This window comes from Cucumis melo, chromosome 7 (assembly GCF_025177605.1).
Source record: "Cucumis melo cultivar AY chromosome 7, USDA_Cmelo_AY_1.0, whole genome shotgun sequence".
Taxonomy (NCBI): Eukaryota; Viridiplantae; Streptophyta; class Magnoliopsida; order Cucurbitales; family Cucurbitaceae; genus Cucumis; species Cucumis melo.
In genome coordinates, this window is record NC_066863.1 from 26,311,584 (window position 1) to 26,333,857 (window position 22,274).

The window sequence follows — 22,274 nt, forward strand, 5'->3', positions numbered from 1 at the left end:
TGAGTTTATTTGATCCCGAGTTTTCAAAATGTACCTTTTCGATCCCATGTTTTTTAAAATATGTTTAAAAGGTCCCTCAAATAACTATATAATTTTATTTTAATTAATTATATAACATTTTCAATTAAATAAATTATTTCTAAAAATCATATCATCTCTAAAACTATTTTTTTCTAATTTTATATATCATATAATTATTTTTTTTAAAAAAAAAGTACTTCTTTGACCTTTTAAACTTATTTTTAAGATCAGATGGAAAAGATATACATTTTGAAAATCTAGGGACCAAATTGGTCTATTTTTATAAACTTAAGAATAAAAAATGTACATTTTTTAAACTTTTGGACTAAAAGCATAAATTTATCAAAATAAAATGGTTGTGTTGACTAAAAATGATATATCAAAGGAGAATATATAGAAAATGAAAACATCAATAGCTTAGCGTGTGTAACTCACAACTATGAAGTTCTCGATATTAATTTTATGATTTGAAGAAGAAATAAGTGATGGAAACATTCCTTTTATGAACTCATATATATTTAAAAGAAGTCCCCGAGTCTTTTCCATAATGTGGTTAATTAGCCTTACCAAACAATAAAATTATACTAAGTATTTTGAAATAGTCTTATGCTGTAAAAAAGTAAAGTAAAGAAAAGAATGAATGAATGAAGGTGTGAATAGAGAGCGCATGAGTCAATTCTAGAATTTAAACGGCCATGACAAATATAATCATAAACATAGCTCAAAACCATCTTAGTATTGAGGGCATTAATATAATTTAAATTTGACCGAAATAAAATACAATCAAGTTACTGTTTTGTTTTAGGTAATTAACCAGAATTCATTATGAAGGATGTTAATGACAAACGCGGGGTTGAGTGAGATAATGATTATGGTTGCAACCAAGTGATGGCAAAGAATAATAATGCAGTAGCCAGTAGGAAGAAAATGAGAGAGAAGCCAAAGTATGAGAGTTATAGGGTATTTACTCATAATTATAAATTGCAAGGGAGAGGGGGATTTCGTTAAATAGGAGAGCAAGAAACCCCGATTTCGAGTATGTATCTTTAAATTTGAAACCTAACTAAACAACATGCTTCAAATAATAATATATCAAACACTGCAGACAAAGATTGAACAAACATATGTGACAAAATAAACTCACAACTTGAATAATAATGTGACATTGTCGCAAAATTTCTTCTACACATTAGGATTAAAAATAATTAAATGTAAGACATAAATAATTATGTGAACAAACACAAAAATTAGATGAATTTTATTGATCTCGTTGTTGAAAATAATGATGAAAGAAGACGGCAACGATACATAACATAAAACCTTTGTATAAAGAAGCAACCAATTGGATGACAAAAATGAAAGAGAGGGTCAAGGAATTTAATTAGATTTTCCTATCTAAAATATTAGTTATCACAACAACAACGATAAGATTTTCTCTATCCCTCGTTCTTTCTCTTTATATTTTAGAGAAAAGAAATGAAGGGTTAAGAGTTGAGATTTAAAAAAATATTATTAATGATAATCACGATCAATAAAACAAACATTTTACTTATGTTTCTTTATTTCTCTATATTTTCTAATGAGAAAAAAATGGTTAAAATATTTTTTTCAAGAAAAGAATAATTATGGTATTAAAATATTTTGTATAAAATAAATTGATTTTTTTTAAAATGATAGATATACTCATTAATGGTTTTTATTTTTCCTTTTTATAAAAGATTAAAAATAACAATTATTATAAAATTTTATATTATTATTAAATTTTTACTCTTTAAAATATAAAAATCTTAGCCGTTATTACTATTACTCCATCAATTTACAACAAATACTACTCTCTAAGAAACAATACTCTAAGACACGTTCAGAGGTACAAGAAATGTCCTTTGCGTACAGTTGTTGCTAGAATCTCCGTGTCACCAATTGGTTTATTTATTTTGATGGTTTATTTAGTTATTCGTCCAGCCCATACCATAATCTAATTTTTCCAATCATACTGTGTTTTATATAAATTGTCTATAATAATCATTTGATATATGCATGTGTCCTAAATTCTAAATAATACAATACCTAAGTGAACAAAATTATATATAAGTATAAGGTTATTCCATTCCACTAATTGAAGAAAATTTAGAAATATAAATTATTTTGTAGAAAACAAATACAAGCTAAGAATATTTATATTATTGAAATAAAAATAGAGGAAGAATGAAAACAATCATGATTAGAATAGAATGGAATGGAAATTTAAAAACAGAAATATGAAATTAAAAAATTAAACAACAACACATAAACATTCAGAGTTAAAAATGGAAATTTCTTCCTTGATATATTCTTCACTAATTTCCTAATTTTCTCGACCCATCTCCCAATTTTCCCTTTATTTTTTTTTCCATCCAAAGACAATTTTTCTATCATATCGACAAACATTGTATTTTTCACTTTACAGTTGAAATTCCAATTAAAAATAAACTTATCTCAAAATTGTAATTAATAAAAACAATAAAACATATTAATGACCATAAAACTTGATCTCTTTAACAATATATCAAACACTGCAGACAAAGATGGAACAAACATATGTGACAAAAGAAACTCACAACTTGAATAATAATGTGATATTGTCGCAAAATTTCTTCTACACATTAAGAATTAAAAATAATGTGATAATGTCGCAAAATTTCTTCTACACATTAAGATTAAAAATAATTAAATGTAAGACATAAATAATTATGTGAAAAACCACAAAAATTAGATGAATTTTATCGATCTCATTGTTGAAAATAATGATGAAAGAAGACCGCAACGATACATAACATAAAACCTTTGTATCAGGAAGCAACCAATTGGATGACAAAAATGAAAGAGAGGGTCAAGGAATTTAGATTTTCCACTCTTAAATGTTAATTATCCAAATAATTTATACTTGATCCGACTATTTTCCACGTCCCAACTTTAATTTCATGGTCAATTACGAATGCCTAGTTTGTCGCTGATTTTATCTGCAAAACAGACGAATAAAAAATCAAGTTAATACACGCACAAAAAGAAAAAGATCAATAAGTTGGGAGAAATAAACAACTAAATTTTCCTTAAATTTTGACATGAGTTCTCATTCTAAATTTTCAATTGCCTCATATCCCTTCAAATTCTAGCATCAAAACTATATTAAAGTATGGAACACGTACCGACCTTACCTTACTAAAACTCACTAATTTCCATAATAAAAGTGAAGTTTGCCTCGCAACTAAAATTGACCGCACACAAAAAATTATTTATCGTCTTGGTTTAAAAAAAAAAACATATCTCCAAAGATTGAAGACAATACCAACAACTTCCTTTTTCATGCAATCTTTATCACATGTAGAATGACACGATGTCTTGGCACTGTCTTTTCCGATGCATGCTTTCTCGCAGGCTTCTACACATGATTTGAATTTAGGCATTACGCTGGATATTTCGCTCTACAACATCTTAGATCTAATCTAAATCTCAGTGTCCCTGTCAGCAGTCATGTCTGCCTTAGAGAATTGCAGTGATCCCACCACAACAATAATGCACATAAAGAAAACAACCGTACTGGTTTTTTGCCATTTTTTAGTTTTAGCTTTTAGTAAGCCTATTTTTTTTCCTTATTGCTTGATCGTATGAGGAAAGCGAGAGAACACCATTTTATAGCAATTTCAGTTTTTAAATTTCGATCATTGAGCGAAAAGTACGGGTTTCTCTCTTTATACATATTTGTAACAAGTGTTGAGTATTTGTTTGTCCTCTAAATACAAGTTTGGGAAGAATGGGCCATGATTGCAAATAAAATGGGTGTGTTGACTAAAAATGATGTCTCGAAGGAGAATATGTAGAAAATGAAAACATATACAGCTTAGCGTGTGTAACTCAAAGGGAAAGTTGTCAATATTAATTTTATGATTTCAAGAACAAATAAGTGATGAAAACATTCCTTTTATGAACTCCTATATATTTAAAAGAAGTCCCTGTGCCTTTTCCATAATGTGGTTAATAAGTGATGGAAAATTGAAATTAAAAAATTAAACAAAAACACATAAATATTAGAGTTAAGGATGGAAATTTCTCCCTTCGTATATCCTTTACCAATTTCCTAATTTTCTCGACCCATCTCCCAATTTTCTCTTTATTTTTTTCCATCCAAAGACAATTATTCTATCATCTCGACGAACATTGTTTTTTTCACTTCATAGTACACTACAAGAAATATCAGTTACGATAGAATCAAAAAAACGTTATTGTTGATTTTCGATAGCGTTTTCGAAATGCTGTCGTAGCCGATGTTATTAAAAGTCCATGACTTTTCATAGCGTTTTTTTATCGCTATGCAAAACGCTATAATATGTCCCCAGCGATAGCACAAATACGATGTTATAAATGTTGTTTATAACGTAAGAATCGAAACATCTTGATAGCATTTTTTATTACGTTGAAAAATCGCTATAAAATGTTTCAATAGTGTTTTTAATAACATCGAAAAAATGCTAGCTATAAACAATTTTTTGTAGTATTTTATGAATGTTGTCGTTGCAAAAATCATTGACTTTTAATAGCGGTTTTTGTAGAGCTACTAATAACAATATTAAAGGTAGGTATGTATTAAAACCATTTGGCCTCATTAACATTTCATAATCACATTATTAAAAGAAGAATTACCATAGAACTATACATATAATATATCATTGAACAATAAATGTTATCTTCGAATTACCATAGAACTATACATATAATATCTCATTGAATAATATATGTTATCTTCTCTGCATTACAATTTTGTTTATAAAGGAAAAAAAATCCTTTGAGAACAAACCTAAACAAAAAACTACCCTGTTTTAGAAAACTCAATACATCACAACAAAATCGATAAACTGAAGAAGAGAAGAACCGCAGTGAATAAATTCGATCAGGGCGGCTTTCGGTAAGTTTGGTCGATCATTAGATTCGTAAAGCTTCAAAAATCCACCACAATTGCCAAGATTACGCAAGAACTCATCAAAAGTCACACAACTTCCTGTCTAGTTATTAATTCCCTCTAACGATCTTAATCTTTATATGTTTCAGAAATCTCAACTTATGTTTATCTTCCCCTTCTCTTCTTCCTTTCCCTATTGAATGTTAAAAAATCACAAGAAAATGTAAAAAAAAAAAAAGTCAATATCTTTTTTATTCTCTAAACAACCAAGTAAGCTAAAAAAAAAAATAAAAAGAAAAAATGCAAATGTTGCATACACATTGATTCATTACTAACATACTCCAAAAACTCAGAAAAATATACTAAAAGAGAAACATATTTTCTAACTCATCAGGATCTTATATTTGAAGTGTTGGTTCATAAAAACTATTTGTGTTTGAAACATACCTGTTGCACCCAGTGGATGTACAATGGTGATTGCTCCTCCATTGACATTAATCTTTTCTGGATGTAGCCCCAACTTATTACAGCAATACACAAATTGGGATGCAAATGCCTTGTAGGTTAAAGGTTGTGCATTAGAGTAAGCCAACATGTACTGAATAGGTTCGAACTTTAAGCCTTACTAGTGATGAAAACATAAGGTTACTTCTTTTATCTCAAAAAGATAAATATCATTCGATTCATGTCCAGCAGCCTTGATAGCAGCTAGAATTGCAACATTCAGGCCAACAACCATGATAGTAGGATCCATACCTACAGCAGAAAAGGTCCTGCAAAACCAACAGCAGCAAATGCTGAGAAAAGAAAGTACTTTATGCTCAAGAAATCCCGAATTCAAATGATGGTCATTGTTATCACCCTCAAATAGTCCAATGATCTTTATTTTTTAGAAGCCCGGAACCAGTACCCAAAAGAAAGCATTTATTTTGCCAAACTATGCTTAATCTTCCTCAATGTTTCATGAAGGAGTGCGTTTCAAGAGAAATTATGGATAATGGAAAGCATGTTGCACTACTATAATATTTCAACCAAAAACTTCAATATTCAAGGAATCCATCTGCAACAAAATGAGATATGCAATGCATTATGATATGATATGTATGGTGTCAAGAAAGTTTTGCACTTGTCCAAAAAAGAAAGAAACTCACAACTTGAATAATAATGTGATATTGTCGCAAAATTTCTTCTACACATTAGGATTAAAAATAATGTGATATTGTAGCAAAATTTCTTCTACACATTAGGATTAAAAATAATTAAATGTAAGACATAAATAATTATGTGAACAAACACAAAAATTAGATGATAATCACGATCAATAGCACAAACATTTTACTTATGGTTAAAATGTTTTTTTTAAGAAAAGAATAATTAAATAAAAGGAAAGTGGCAAAAGAAAATAGTAAGTTTTTCCTTACACATTTTTGTTTTAAAAAAATGAGAATAAGAAACTTTATAAAAAAAGGAACAAAAAGTAAGAATTCAAATTCCGAAAGAAATTATTTGTTATATGCGGTGCCAATCCTTGGGAGTAGGTTGTTGAGGATAAAGAAAAAAAAAGACACGTTCAGAGGTACAAGAAATGTCCTTTGCGTATAGTTGTTGCTAGAATCTCCGTGTCAACAATTGGTTTATTTATTTTGATGGTTTATTTAGTTATTCGTCTAGCCCCATACCCTAATCTAATTTTTCCAATCATACTGTGTTTTATATAAATTGTCTATAATAATCATTTGATATATGCATGTGTCCTAAATTCTAAATAATACAATACCTAAGTGAACAAAATTATATATAAGTATAAGGTTATTCCATTCCACTAATGGAAGAAAATTTAGAAATATAATATTATTTTGTAGAAAACAAATACAAGCTAAGAATATTTATATTATTGAAATAAAAATAGAGGAAGAATGAAAACAATCATGATTAGAATAGAATGGAAATTTAAAAACAAAAATATGAAATTAAAAAATTAAACAAAAACACATAAATATTCAGAGTTAAAAATGGAAATTTCTCCCTTGATATATTCTTCACCAATTTCCTAATTTTCTCGACCCATCTCCCAGTTTTCTCTTTATTTTTTTCCATCCAAACACAATTTTTCTATCATCTCGACAAACATTGTTTTTTTCACTTTACAGTATCAAATTCCAATTAAAAATAAACTTATCTCAAAATTGTAATTAATAAAAACAATAAAACATATTAATCACCATAAAACTTGATCTCTTTAATGATATATCAAACACTGCAGACAAAGATGGAACAAACATATGTGACAAAATAAACTCACAACTTGAATAATAATGTGATATTGTCGCAAAATTTCTTCTACACATTAGGATTAAAAATAATTAAATGTAAGACATAAATAAATATGTGAACAAACACAAAGTTAGATGACTTTTATTGATCCGTTGTTGAAAATAATGATGAAAAAGACCACAACGATACATAACATAAAACCTTTGTATAAAGAAGCAACCAATTGGATGACAAAAACGAAAGACAGGGTCAAGGAATTTAATTGGATTTTCCTATCTGAAATATTAATTATCCAAATAATTTATACTTGATCTGACCATTTTCCACGTCCCAACTTTAATTTCATGGTCAATTACGAATGCCTAGTTTGTCGCTGATTTTATCTGCAAAACAGACGAATAAAAAATCGAAGTTAACACACAAATAAAAAGAAAACGATCAATAAGTTGGGAGAAATAAACAACTAAATTTTCGTTAAATTTTGACATGAGTTTTCGTTCTAAAATTTCAATTGTCATATCCCTTCAAATTCTAGCGTCAAAACTATATTAAAGTATGGAACACGTACCGACCTTACCTTACTAAAACTCACTAATTTCCATAACAAAAGTGAAGTTTGCCTCGCAACTAAAATTGACCGCACACAAAAAAACTATTTATCGTCTTGATTAAAAAAAAAACATATCTTCAAAGATTCAAGACGATACCAACAACTTCCTTTTTCATGCAATCTTTATCACATGTAGAATGACACGATGTGTTGGCACCGTCTTTTGCGATGCATGCTTTCTCACAGGTTTCCACACATGATTTGAATTGAGGCATTACGCTGGATATTTCGCTCTGCAACAACTTAGATCTCATCTCAATCTCAGTGTCCCTGTCAGCAGTCATGTCTGCCCTAGAGAATTGCAGTGATCCCACCACAACAACAATGCACATAAAGAAAACTACCGTACTGGTTTTTGCCATTTTTTAGTTTTAGCTTTTAGTAAGCCTATTTTTTTCCTTATGGGTTGATCGTATGAGCTGGAAAGCGAGAGAACACCATTTTATAGCAAATTTAGTTGTTAAATTTAGATCATTGAGCGAAAACTAGGGTTTTCTCTCTCTATACGTATTTGTAACAAGTGGTGAATATTTGTTTGTCCTTTAAACACAAGTTTGGGAAGAATGGGCCTTGATTGCAAATAAAATGGTTGGGTTGACTAAAAATTATGTCTCAAAGGAGAATATGTAGAAAATGAAAACATATACAGCTTAGCGTGTGTAACTCAAAGTTCTCGATGTTAATTTTATGATTTCAAGAATAAATAAGTGATGAAAACATTCCTTTTATGAACGCCTATATAGTTAAAAGAAGTCCTTGTGCCTTTTCCATAATGTGGTTAATAAGTGATGGAAAATTAATTTACTTATAAATATTTACTTTTCACCTTCTTAACATCATTTTCATTTTTTGAATTTTATTTTTATTATTTACTAATTTAATTTGATGTTCATTTACTCTTGGATGCCTCAAATTGATTCCTTCCTTTTATTAGATTTTGTTTAAGGAAAATGATCATTTTGATCTCAAGTTCTGAAAAATATGTGTGTTTGGTTACTGAATTTTGAAAGTGTACTTTTTTAGTCTCTAGGTTTATAAGAATGAGTTTATTTGATCCCGAGTTTTCAAAATGTACCTTTTCGATCCCATGTTTTTTAAAATATGTTTAAAAGGTCCCTCAAATAACTATATAATTTTATTTTAATTAATTATATAACATTTTCAATTAAATAAATTATTTCTAAAAATCATATCATCTCTAAAACTATTTTTTTCTAATTTTATATATCATATAATTTTTTTTTAAAAAAAAAGTACTTCTTTGACCTTTTAAACTTATTTTTAAGATCAGATGGAAAAGATATACATTTTGAAAATCTAGGGACCAAATTGGTCTATTTTTATAAACTTAAGAATAAAAAATGTACATTTTTAAAACTTTTGGACTAAAAGCATAAATTTATCAAAATAAAATGGTTGTGTTGACTAAAAATGATATATCAAAGGAGAATATATAGAAAATGAAAACATCAATAGCTTAGCGTGTGTAACTCACAACTATGAAGTTCTCGATATTAATTTTATGATTTGAAGAAGAAATAAGTGATGGAAACATTCCTTTTATGAACTCATATATATTTAAAAGAAGTCCCCGAGTCTTTTCCATAATGTGGTTAATTAGCCTTACCAAACAATAAAATTATACTAAGTATTTTGAAATAGTCTTATGCTGTAAAAAAGTAAAGTAAAGAAAAGAATGAATGAATGAAGGTGTGAATAGAGAGCGCATGAGTCAATTCTAGAATTTAAACGGCCATGACAAATATAATCATAAACATAGCTCAAAACCATCTTAGTATTGAGGGCATTAATATAATTTAAATTTGACCGAAATAAAATACAATCAAGTTACTGTTTTGTTTTAGGTAATTAACCAGAATTCATTATGAAGGATGTTAATGACAAACGCGGGGTTGAGTGAGATAATGATTATGGTTGCAACCAAGTGATGGCAAAGAATAATAATGCAGTAGCCAGTAGGAAGAAAATGAGAGAGAAGCCAAAGTATGAGAGTTATAGGGTATTTACTCATAATTATAAATTGCAAGGGAGAGGGGGATTTCGTTAAAAAGGAGAGCGAGAAACCCCGATTTCGAGTATGTATCTTTAAATTTGAAACCTAACTAAACAACATGCTTCAAATAATAATATATCAAACACTGCAGACAAAGATTGAACAAACATATGTGACAAAATAAACTCACAACTTAAATAATAATGTGACATTGTCGCAAAATTTCTTCTACACATTAGGATTAAAAATAATTAAATGTAAGACATAAATAATTATGTGAACAAACACAAAAATTAGATGAATTTTATTGATCTCGTTGTTGAAAATAATGATGAAAGAAGACCGCAACGATACATAACATAAAACCTTTGTATAAAGAAGCAACCAATTGGATGACAAAAATGAAAGAGAGGGTCAAGGAATTTAATTAGATTTTCCTATCTAAAATATTAGTTATCACAACAACAACGATAAGATTTTCTCTATCCCTCGTTCTTTCTCTTTATATTTTAGAGAAAAGAAATGAAGGGTTAAGAGTTGAGATTTAAAAAAATATTATTAATGATAATCACGATCAATAAAACAAACATTTTACTTATGTTTCTTTATTTCTCTATATTTTCTAATGAGAAAAAAATGGTTAAAATATTTTTTTCAAGAAAAGAATAATTATGGTATTAAAATATTTTGTATAAAATAAATTGATTTTTTTTTAAAATGATAGATATACTCATTAATGGTTTTTATTTTTCCTTTTTATAAAAGATTAAAAATAACAATTATTATAAAATTTTATATTATTATTAAATTTTTACTCTTTAAAATATAAAAATCTTAGCCGTTATTACTATTACTCCATCAATTTACAACAAATACTACTCTCTAAGAAACAATACTCTAAGACACGTTCAGAGGTACAAGAAATGTCCTTTGCGTATAGTTGTTGCTAGAATCTCCGTTTCACCAATTGGTTTATTTATTTTGATGGTTTATTTAGTTATTCGTCCAGCCCATACCCTAATCTAATTTTTCCAATCATACTGTGTTTTATATAAATTGTCTATAATAATCATTTGATATATGCATGTGTCCTAAATTCTAAATAATACAATACCTAAGTGAACAAAATTATATATAAGTATAAGGTTATTCCATTCCACTAATTGAAGAAAATTTAGAAATATAATATTATTTTGTAGAAAACAAATACAAGCTAAGAATATTATTGAAATAAAAATAGAGGAAGAATGAAAACAAATCATGATTAGAATAGAATGGAATGGAAATTTAAAAACAGAAATATGAAATTAAAAAATTAAACAACTACACATAAATATTCAGAGTTAAAAATAGAAATTTCTCCCTTGATATATTCTTCACGAATTTCCTAATTTTCTCAACCCATCTCGCAATTTTCTCTTTATTTTTTTTCCATCCAAAGACAATTTTTCTATCATATCGACAAACATTGTATTTTTCACTTTACAGTATGAAATTCCAATTAAAAATAAACTTATCTCAAAATTGTAATTAATAAAAACAATAAAACATATTAATGACCATAAAACTTGATCTCTTTAATAATATATCAAACACTGCAGACAAAGATTGAACAAACATATGTGACAAAAGAAACTCACATCTTGAATAATAATGTGATATTGTCGCAAAATTTCTTCTACACATTAGGATTAAAAATAATTAAATGTAAGACATAAATAATTATGTGAACAAACACAAAAATTAGATGAATTTTATTAATCTCGTTGTTGAAAATAATGATGAAAGAAGACCGCAACGATACATAACATAAAACCTTTGTATAAAGAAGCAACCAATTGGATGACAAAAATGAAAGAGAGGGTCAAGGAATTTAATTAGATTTTCCTATCTGAAATGTTAATTATCAAAATAATTTATACTTGATCTGACCATTTTCCACGTCCCAACTTTAATTTCATGGTCAATTACGAATGCCTAGTTTGTCGCTGATTTTATCTGCAAAACAGACGAATAAAAAATCGAAGTTAACACACAAATTAAAAGAAAACGATCAATAAGTTGGGAGAAATAAACAGCTAAATTTTCCTTAAATTTTGACATGAGTTTTCATTCTAAAATTTCAATTGTGTCATATCCCTTCTAATTCTAGCGTCAAAACTATATTAAAGTATGGAACACGTACCGACCTTACAAAACTCACTAATTTCCATAATAAAAGTGAAGTTTGCATCGCAACTAAAATTGACCGCACACAAAAAAACTATTTATCGTCTTGATTAAAAAACAAACATATCTCCAAAGATTCAAGACAATACCAACAACTTCCTTTTTCATGCAATCCTTATCACATGTAGAATGACACGATGTGTTGGCACTGTCTATTGCGATGCATGCTTTCTCACAGGTTTCCACACATGATTTGAATTGAGGCATTAAGATGGATATTTCGCTCTGCAACATCTTAGATCTGATCTCAATCTCAGTGTCCCTGTCAGCAGTCATGTCTGCCTTAGAGAATTGCAGTGATCCCACCACAACAATAATGCACATAAAGAAAACAACCGTACTGGTTTTTGCCATTTTTTAGTTTTAGCTTTTAGTAAGCTTATTTTTTTACTTATGGCTTGATCGTATGAGAAAAGCGAGAGAACACCATTTTATAGCAATTGCAGTTTTTAAATTTCGATCATTGAGCGAAAAGTACGGGTTTCTCTCTCTATACATATTTGTAACAAGTGTTGAGTATTTGTTTGTCCTCTAAATACAAGTTTGGGAAGAATGGGCCATGATTGCAAATAAAATGGGTGTGTTGACTAAAAATGATGTCTCGAAGGAGAATACGTAGAAAATGAAAACATAAGTAAAACAATCATGATTAGAATAGGATGGAATGAAAATTTAAAAACAGAAATATGAAATTAAAAAATTAAACAAAAACACATAAATATTCAGAGTTAAAAATGGAAATTTCTCCCTTGATATATTCTTCACCAATTTCCTAAAATTCTCGACCCATCTCCCAATTTTCTCTTTATTTTTTTTGCATCCAAAGAAAATTTTTCTATCATCTCGACAAACATTGTTTTTTTCACTTTATAGTATTAAATTCCAATTAAAAATAAACTTATCTCAAAATTGTGATTAATAAAAACAATAAAACATATTAATGACCATAAAACTTGATCTCTTTAATAATATATCAAACACTGCAAACAAACATGGAACAAACATATGTGACAAAAGAAACTCACAACTTGAATAATAATGTAATATTGTCGCAAAATTTATTCTACACATTAGGATTAAAAATAATGTGATATTGCAGTAATCCCACCACAACAACAATGCACATAAAGAAAACAACCGTACTGGTTTTTGCCATTTTTTAGTTTTAGCTTTTAGTAAGCCTATTTTTTTCCTTATGGGTTGATCGTATGAGGAAAGCGAGAGAACACCATTTTATAGCAATTTCAGTTTTTAAATTTAGATCATTGAGCGAAAACTAGGGTTTTCTCTCTCTCTATACATATTTGTAACAAGTGGTGAATATTTGTTTGTCCTCTAAACACAAGTTTGGGAAGAATGGGCCTTGATTGCAAATAAAATGGTTGGGTTGACTAAAAATTATGTCTCAAAGGAGAATATGTAGAAAATGAAAACATATACAGCTTAGCGTGTGTAACTCAAAGTTCTCGATGTTAATTTTATGATTTCAAGAATAAATAAGTGATGAAAACATTCCTTTTATGAACTCCTATATATTTAAAAGAAGTCCCTGTGGTTAATAAGTGATGGAAAATTGAAATTAGAAAATTAAACAAAAATACATAAATATTAGAGTTAAGGATGGAAATTTCTCCCTTCATATATCCTTCACCAATTTCCTAATTTTCTCGACCCATCTCCCAATTTTCTCTTTATTTTTTTTCCATCCAAAGACAATTTTTCCATCCAAAGAATGTTCGTCGAGATGATAGAAAAATTGTCTTTGGATGGAAAAAAATAAAGAGAAAATTGGGAGATGGGTCGAGAAAATTAGGAAAGTTGTATTTTCCTTAATTAACATATAAAAATTCAACGTTCCATGGTCATATAAGTTGTGTTTTCACGCTACAACAAGTAATAAAAAGTAGTACTCTAAGATACCTTTAAATAAATAGTTTCTAGAAATCATATCATCTCTAGAACTGGTTTTTCTAATTTTATATATCATATAATTATTTTTTAAAAATAAACAAAAAAAAATACTTCTTTGACCTTTCAAACTTCTTTTTAAAATCATATGAAAAACATATACATTTTAAAAATTTAGAGACCAAATTGGTCTATTTTTATAAACTTAAGAATTAAAAAGGTACTTTTTTTTAAACTTGTGGACTAAAAACACGTATTTATCAAAACTTAAAAACTAAAAAGATTTTTTTTTTCATTTTATTTATTTTCTTCCATATATAATTGAAAACGATCATCTCTGTTGAGATCTCAAATATATATGTCCAATATAGTAAAAAAATGTAAATATACATTCACACCTATATATTTTGCTTGTCATGTAATATGATATATTATGCAAATTGCTTTATATTCATGAACGTATCGAATATACCCTGGTTTATTTATATGATATTCAAATACATAGTGTGATGTACATAAAATATACTTTGTTTTCTCTTTCAAACTTATTCTTGTTTTCATTTACAAGCGAAACCATCTTTAGATTTTTAGATAAACTTTTCTTACTTGCCTAGGTGTTGAAAATAAAATAATTTGAACTATGATCTTCACACTGAATTCGTCTGATACACTATTATTTTTACCAAAAAATAGACTGGTCGAAAAAATATTTGCAAAAAGCATAGAGATCTTTTGTCCTATTCGGATTCACTCTTCTCTAAAGAGTAGAGAATACACACTTATATTGATGTGGCGAGCATTGGCTCAGTTGCTCTGTGAAACAAATTTTTATTCGTTATTTTTTTGTGTTCCCTCTTTCCTTCATGGACAAAAACGCTTCTTCTTTGTTTTTTTTTTTTTTTTTGTCCGGTCATTCGTTCGGTTTAATTTGTTTGTTTCATCTATTTGACTTTCATCTTATTTGAAGATTTTTGCTAGTTTCTTTTTGGGTTTTTGCCATTTTTATCTGATCTTTTTCTTCTTCTTCTTCTTTTTTTTTTTTTTTTTTGTGTGTGTGTGTGTGTGTGTGTGTGTGTTTGTAGCTTCAATAGCTCGAACACTTCCTCCTCCTTTTCCTTTTTCGCGTATAACTAAGTTTGCCAAAAAAATGTCTCGTCCTTTCATGGTGGGTTTTATTCCATTTCATTTTTCTTCTGTTCGTTTTGAGCACATGATCAATTTAACCCAGAAAAAGAAGAAGAAGAAGAAGATGAAACACAGACGGCCAAAACAAAACAAAAAGAAAAACGAAAGCAAATATGAACGTAACCCTTCCATTACCGAAGGAAGAGGGAACACAAAAAGAATAAAAAGATGCTTCACCTTTCAACCGCAAGGTGTCTGCCACATCAACATATTTAGCCTTTGAAGAAGACTGAATTTCAATGTTCTAAAGACTTAATCACATCCATATACAAAAAGTTATATATAGACAATTAGATACACCTAATTATAATGAGTAGAGAAAGTCTTTAGATTATATATAACGTCAAGTAGAGTAAATTAGAAAGAAAAAAAAAGAAAAAAAAAAGTAGAAATAGTATGATAGAGACGAAGTTGACCCCAGCAGCAACAAATTTACAAAAACATTCAATCAAATTGGTCAATTTTTATTTAACGCGCAAAGAGTTTCCACGTACGAGTGAAGACACCCCCACGTGTTGAAACGAATGCCAATGCCATTGTCGTTGGGTTTTTAATTTTATGAAACGCGCCGACGTCGTCGTTTTCGTACGTTTCCCTAATTCTTTTTAACCTTTATAAATTCTCTTCTCCCACGTGCGCACCTCCTTAAATCCCGCATTTTCTTTTTCTTTTTCAATATTCAATCCATCTTCCCCACGTCTCTCCTTTTTCTTTTTCCATTTATTTTCCTTCCAATATTAATTACTCATTCAAACAAACCCTATTATATCTATTTTTTATTATTATTATTTTTTATATTTGACTTATTTTTTTATTTGAAGAAGAAAAAAGAAAAAAAAAAAAAAAAAAGCATTTGTGGTGTTTGTTTGATTATCCAAACTTGGGAACTTTCATCTTCAGATATGCTTCCATTCACCCACACTTCGTTCGTCATACGTTCATGCTCTCCCTCCCTCGCTTTACTAACCTATTTTTTCTTTCTCTCAAAAACATGATTACCCTATACCATAATTATATCGATTTAAAATTTATATATCTTTTATTATAAAACATCTTAAATTTTATTTACACTCGTATCTCACTTGTGCTTTGAAAACATTTATGTGTGAATTCTAATAATCAATTTCGGTATTTGACATTAAAAAGAAAAAAGTTTATATATTTGTAAGAATTGATGTATTGGTTGTTTTTAAAGATATAATTTAATATAGTCTAAATTGAATTTTTAAGTATAGTTTGTAGGTTAGAGAGTCGAGACGTACGATCAAACTTATGAGCTTGAGGTTAGTGTTGATGTCGACAACTTTTATAAACGTGATTTGGTTCACTAATGATAATTTAGAAGTTTAATTGAAACAATTATAGGTGTCTTTTATATTTTTGGAATAAATTTTTAAGGAAGATAAAATAACTCAATATACGGATTACTAGTAATTTAGGTTAAGAAATTGATACCACCTCAAATTTTAGAAATATTATGTATTAGTAGGTCAACATTTGAATTGTTGTATATGATGGATGAATTTTGTAATATTTTATGTGAATAAAGTTAAATAAGTAGCAATGTTTCGCTCTTAATTCTATTTGTTTATGGATTTTTTATACATACATATACCAAATTTTCAAGGAAGATAGGTAGTAAATAAATTATGATATTGCAAATTAAAAAATAAATTATATTCATTTCTAAATATTAAACATATTTGTTTTTGTAAAATAAACAAAAAAAAAATTTGTATGAATATAGCAAAATATCAATATTGTATCTTAGTCTTTCACATTTAAATTGTGATATTCTGCTAGTTATACTTTTAAATATCTTATTCGATCGTTCATTGTCAACAAGAGCTTAAACTCAACCTCTACATACTAAAAAAATCAAGAGGTTCTAAATGCAAATTAGCCACTCCAATAAAAAAAATATCCATTGTCACATGACAAATCTTTTTTTTAAAAAAAAAATAATGATTATATAATTAAGGTAGCTTCAAGCATGAAAAAAAATGCATGTGTTAATACAACTAAGGCAAATTTCCATTATCAATTAAATCTCATTGTACGAGGTTCAATCTTCCACCGACTTATTATAAACATACAAAACACAAAAAAGAATTGGCTTAAAATGCACCAACTACAACTCATTTGATATTTTAGTGGTTGAACAACATATACCAAAATAAACTTAACTCAACTATTTTAGGGTCAAAACATTGAAATACCAATAAATGACAACATTTAATAAGTAAAAAATATATTTTTTTTTCTTTTAATAAAAACGAGACCGACATTAAAAATTTAAAATCATATATATATATATATATATATATATGTATATATATATATATATGTATATATATATATATATTTTTTATTCCAAAAAGGAAAAAAGGAAAAAAGAAAAAGGAATTAACCAATTCACACGGACGACACTCTGTCTTTGTTTTCTCTTTGTTTTTATATCCCAACTCACAATGAAAACAGAGACAAAAAGTAACAAAAAAGCAAAAGAAAGAAGAAAACAGAGAGGAAAACACAATCAATCAACTTTGTTTTGAAGAACCATGGGGAAATCGGAATCGGCGAAAGAATGTAAGAGACACCCAAATTACAATCTCTTACCCGGAATTTGCCCTTCTTGTCTACGAGAAAAGCTTCAACAATTTCATCAATCTCCCAATTATTCCGATTCTCAATCAACTTTCTCTTCCCCTTCTTCTTCTTCCTCCGATTTTTTCTTCTCCGCCGATTCCTCTCGCCGCCACCGTCGCCACCACCACCGTCGTAACGCCTCCGAGTTCGTCACTGGGTCGATGGCGGTTGATTTGTTAGCGGACAAGCTGAAGAAGAGCGGTTCCATTAGGATCTCAGCCGATGGGGGCACCGGCGCTGGCGTTAAAGGAAAGAAGAAACTTGGGTTTTGGTCAAGGTTGTTGCTCCGCCCAAAAGCTCTTTATTTTAGTTGATTATTCATCGTGTATGAGATTTTATTTAGTAAATGAATTAGAATTTTTCTCTTTGTTCTTTAATTGATTCATAATTTCTTTGAATTTATATATATTCTTTTTAATTTTTGATAGAGGAAGAAGAAGAGTTTGTTCTTGTAATGAATTAAAGAAAAAGAAAAAGAAAAAGAAAAAGATGAATCCCAATGGAGGAGAGGGTTTGGTTAGTTGAACAAAGGGTACGAAGGAGTCAACATATTATTAATGCAAATTCACCTAATTTTGCAACTTATTGCTTTTTGGTTTATGAAAGATCAAGGGTCAATAACATATTGATACATTATGGAGACTTGTAAAATAAAATAAAGGCAAACTTGAAAATTGGAAAACGAGGGGACATCTTGATCTACATAATTTGAAATTCTTATATGTATCTTTTCCATTAAAATATATATTTTTTTTTTCTATTTATCAAATGTATGATTTAGATTCGCAAGTGACTTCTTGCTGACCAATTATGTTCATGGATTAAAAAAATGCTCTAGTATATATGGAAAGCATGAGGTTGGCTCTCCTAACATCATTCTGAGCCTCATGACCTCTTGGGTTACTCCATGGCACACGTGTGTATTTTGGTGTTGCCATGCTAGATGTTTTGAGTGTTCTTTATAAACGTGGGAATCACAAGATAATGATGGATTGAAAGATGTTAATGGTGTGCGATTATAAATGAATTGAAGATTATGAAGAGTTGACTTCAACATTATAATTAAGTTAGCCAAATTCAAAAGTTAAGATATCTCGATAGCATTCAAATAGGTGGCTGATTTTACTATTAGATCGTGATGGTTTAAATCACATCCATATACAAAAAGTACACTAAATAGTTATAATAATAAAGAATGATTTGAAGATGTAAGAACAAAATAGTCATACATTAAAGATAAGGGTGAGGAAGATATGGAGTAAAGAACAACCAAATGTTAGTAAATTTTAAAATCTTCAAACATGTCCATTGAAAAGGGGAAATTGTCTTATCTTATCTTCCTTTCTTATGACTATAAACAACTTTAACTTATACTTCATGATAGAAATCTTAAGTGGTCAATCTATGAGGCCCCTTCAAAGCACAAGTGTTCTTATGGTTAGCCCAATGGTTCATCATAAGCCCAACTATCTCTTCATTAAAAAGTACTTTTAGATTAATATATTAATACGGGGAGTCCAAATTATTGGAATTGATAACAAAATAATTAGTCATTGGTAATGGAAGCCACCAATATGGACCCAATCTAATAATGGATATATTTTTTTTTACTTACTCCAACAACTCCAAGTTATGAGATCCTCTTCAACAACATCAAGGATTTTCCCTTCACATGTCAGCTTTGGACTTTGGGTTTACTAGGTTTCTTTCACAAGCAATTTTAAAATATGTATATAACCATATATATATATATATTCATAAATATTCAATATAGTCAAGAATTTACGAGAATTATATTAAATAAAGTCAAATATTCAAGAGAGTGACGTCTTGATACAAGTGCAACTTAATGTTTTTGTAGATATTCTCATGCAAGGAAGTTTGTGAACGTAGTGATCAATATTATCTTAAGGCCGCATTATACCGTGTAAATAATGTTATGCCTTGTGGATTCTTATTAACTAGAGGGTTGTACCATGAAGGGAGAATTCTGGGGGATCAATGATGTGGGACAATTTTGGAGATAGGAATCAGATTATCAAAGGGATAATTCTCGTGTATACTTACCATTCACAACACAAGACAACACTCCCATCTACCAAACTATTTTCTATTCTTTAGCAACATTTTCTTTTGTATCGACAACTATCTTCAATAAGTCTAAACATATATATGATCAAACTCTTTCAAAAAGTTTATTTTAGACATATATATGTTGCTTGACAACTTTTTTTTTTGCCCGTAACCCACCTTCCAAAAGTAGCTCAAAACAAACATCCAAATGGGGCATACATATATAGAAGTGCATAGAAGGTTGTTTGTTCAACATAGTTATGATTAGATAAGGCCCTCTTCATTCTTTTAGAGTGTGTGGGAGGAAGGAAGGCTTCAAAATTTTCATACTCTTTTGACTCTCAAATTGGATAAAAAAAAAAAAAAAAAAAAAAAAAGAGAGTAAAAGATATGGGAATTTAGAAGATTCTCAACCTCAAATGAGAATCAATGGCTTCCATTATTTCCACTTTCCTCTTTGTGAAAGCCCATAGGATCCTTTCGTTTTGGCATCTGATCACTGCTTTTTGGCTCTCATCCACTATTTTCTTTTCCAAAGTTCAACTCTTTAAGCTCCTCTTCTTTTGTTTCTCTTTCACACAATCATTATGCCACACGTGGCTTCAACTTCATCTTCCTCCACTTTACCAACTTCTTTATTTAAGCATTTGCTAAAGCTATGTTTTTATGTCATTTTCTTATCGTAATAAACGCTCTTTACCTTTTATGCTTACGATAAACTTAATTTGATAGTATTTATATATCTTTTGTTTAAAGTTATGAGAGATTTGAATTTATGATCTTAATTATTTGTATTAAATAAGTACACTTTTTTACGATGTTTTTATTTGTTAATTAACAATTTTTATATATAGTCCCAAAGTTAGTCCTTCCTAATCCACATGAATCTAACATGGATCACATGTATATATAAATATATGTATACTGCAACAAAAATAAAGCAGAAAAATTAAAAGAAAAGGATAAAATATTGGGTACACGAGATTTAATGTGAAAAAACTCAAAATCGAAGAAAAATATCTCGGATCATAAATAGTTCATTTTATGAAAAATCATTAACTACCATTACATAGATCTCTTTCTAACCCTAATATTTTTATATTAAAAAAAAAAATCTCTCAAAGCATTATACCATGTAAATTCACACAACAATTTAATTTGTATATCAAGCTTAAGATTAAATGTAATTAATTTATCAAAATTAGCTTAAGACCTTTGTTAAATGGTTAATGTAATAACTAATGTCTCGTCCAATAAAATATTTCTGTTTTTTTCTTTCTCAGTAATCTAAAAGTTGGAAGTAATTAAAAGAGAATAACAACGAATTTCAAGGATAAAGTCCAATAAATACTGTGTTTAATTTTTCAAAATAATGACAAAATATGATACATAGGAAAGATATATTTAAAAAATATAGTGGGGGAAGAAATAAAATACAAAAAGAATAAATGAACCAAAATCGTATATTCGATGTACGATTTTTCTTAATCCCAGTCACAACCCAATGTGGTCGGTACATGGCCACCAAGCGTTAGCTTGTGGTGGGATTGGTCAAAATCAAAACCAAAGTCATGAACTCAGTTCATGATTTTAGTTTTTTTTATGTAAATATATTTTTGAAAATTCTTCTTTAATTTCCTATATAGATTGGTATTTTCTAATTTATATTTCAAATCTTGGATCCTCATTTCAATTTCAATTCTTCATAATCTATAATTCATATTTTTCATATTTATTTAAAATCTATTAGCAATTCGAGTTTTACTAATCAAATTTTAGAACCTAAAGACCCATTTAATATATTTTCTTTTTTTCAAACTATATTATTTATCAAATGTTCTAAAATAATGTATAAAAATTTCAGTCTTGTATTTTAGCAATGTTTGATATCAATAAAATTTTGGTTTTACTATTTATTGTAGTCTCTTTTGGGTTTGTAATTAATGTCTTAGGTGTGGTTTAGTATCATTTCATTTTTTATTTTTGCAAATTAAACCTATTTTCTTTTATTTTTTTCTATTGTAGTTTGTATAATAGTTACATTCTCAACAATTTTTATAAAAAAAAAAAAACAATAATTTCTTTTAATTATTTTTAAATGTCGTAAAACGTAGGATAAAACTCGAGATATATAAAAGAGATGTTTATAGATTTAATTTTTTTAAATGAAATAATTACCAAACATGGCTTCAATTTTTCACGACGCAAGCTCATTTTTATCTCTAAAAAACTTAATTTCTAAAAACAAAAACGAATGTTTTCAAAGTTTAAAAATATCCGATGAAACAAGCAAATAGGCACACCATAAACTCACACAATGTTATTTTACCAAGTGAATGCACAAATTTAGCCAATTTAATATTAACTCAATTGATTGT

At 28.4% G+C, this 22,274-nt stretch overlaps 1 protein-coding gene across 1 annotated transcript; it reads left to right on the forward strand.

Moving 5' to 3' along the window:
* The first annotated feature begins 17,555 nt into the window (after positions 1–17,555).
* LOC103494420 (uncharacterized) lies at positions 17,556–18,200 on the forward strand. Its single transcript, XM_008455580.3, has one exon. It carries the CDS (start codon positions 17,736–17,738, stop codon positions 18,135–18,137), a length of 402 nt encoding a protein of 133 aa, XP_008453802.2. The 5' UTR covers positions 17,556–17,735; the 3' UTR covers positions 18,138–18,200.
* Positions 18,201–22,274: the final 4,074 nt, after the last annotated feature.

What these genes read in the sequence shown, in the direction of transcription:
- LOC103494420 (XM_008455580.3), top strand. Translation starts at nt 17,736, where the DNA reads ATGGGGAAATCGGAATCGGCGAAAGAATGTAAGAGACACCCAAATTAC.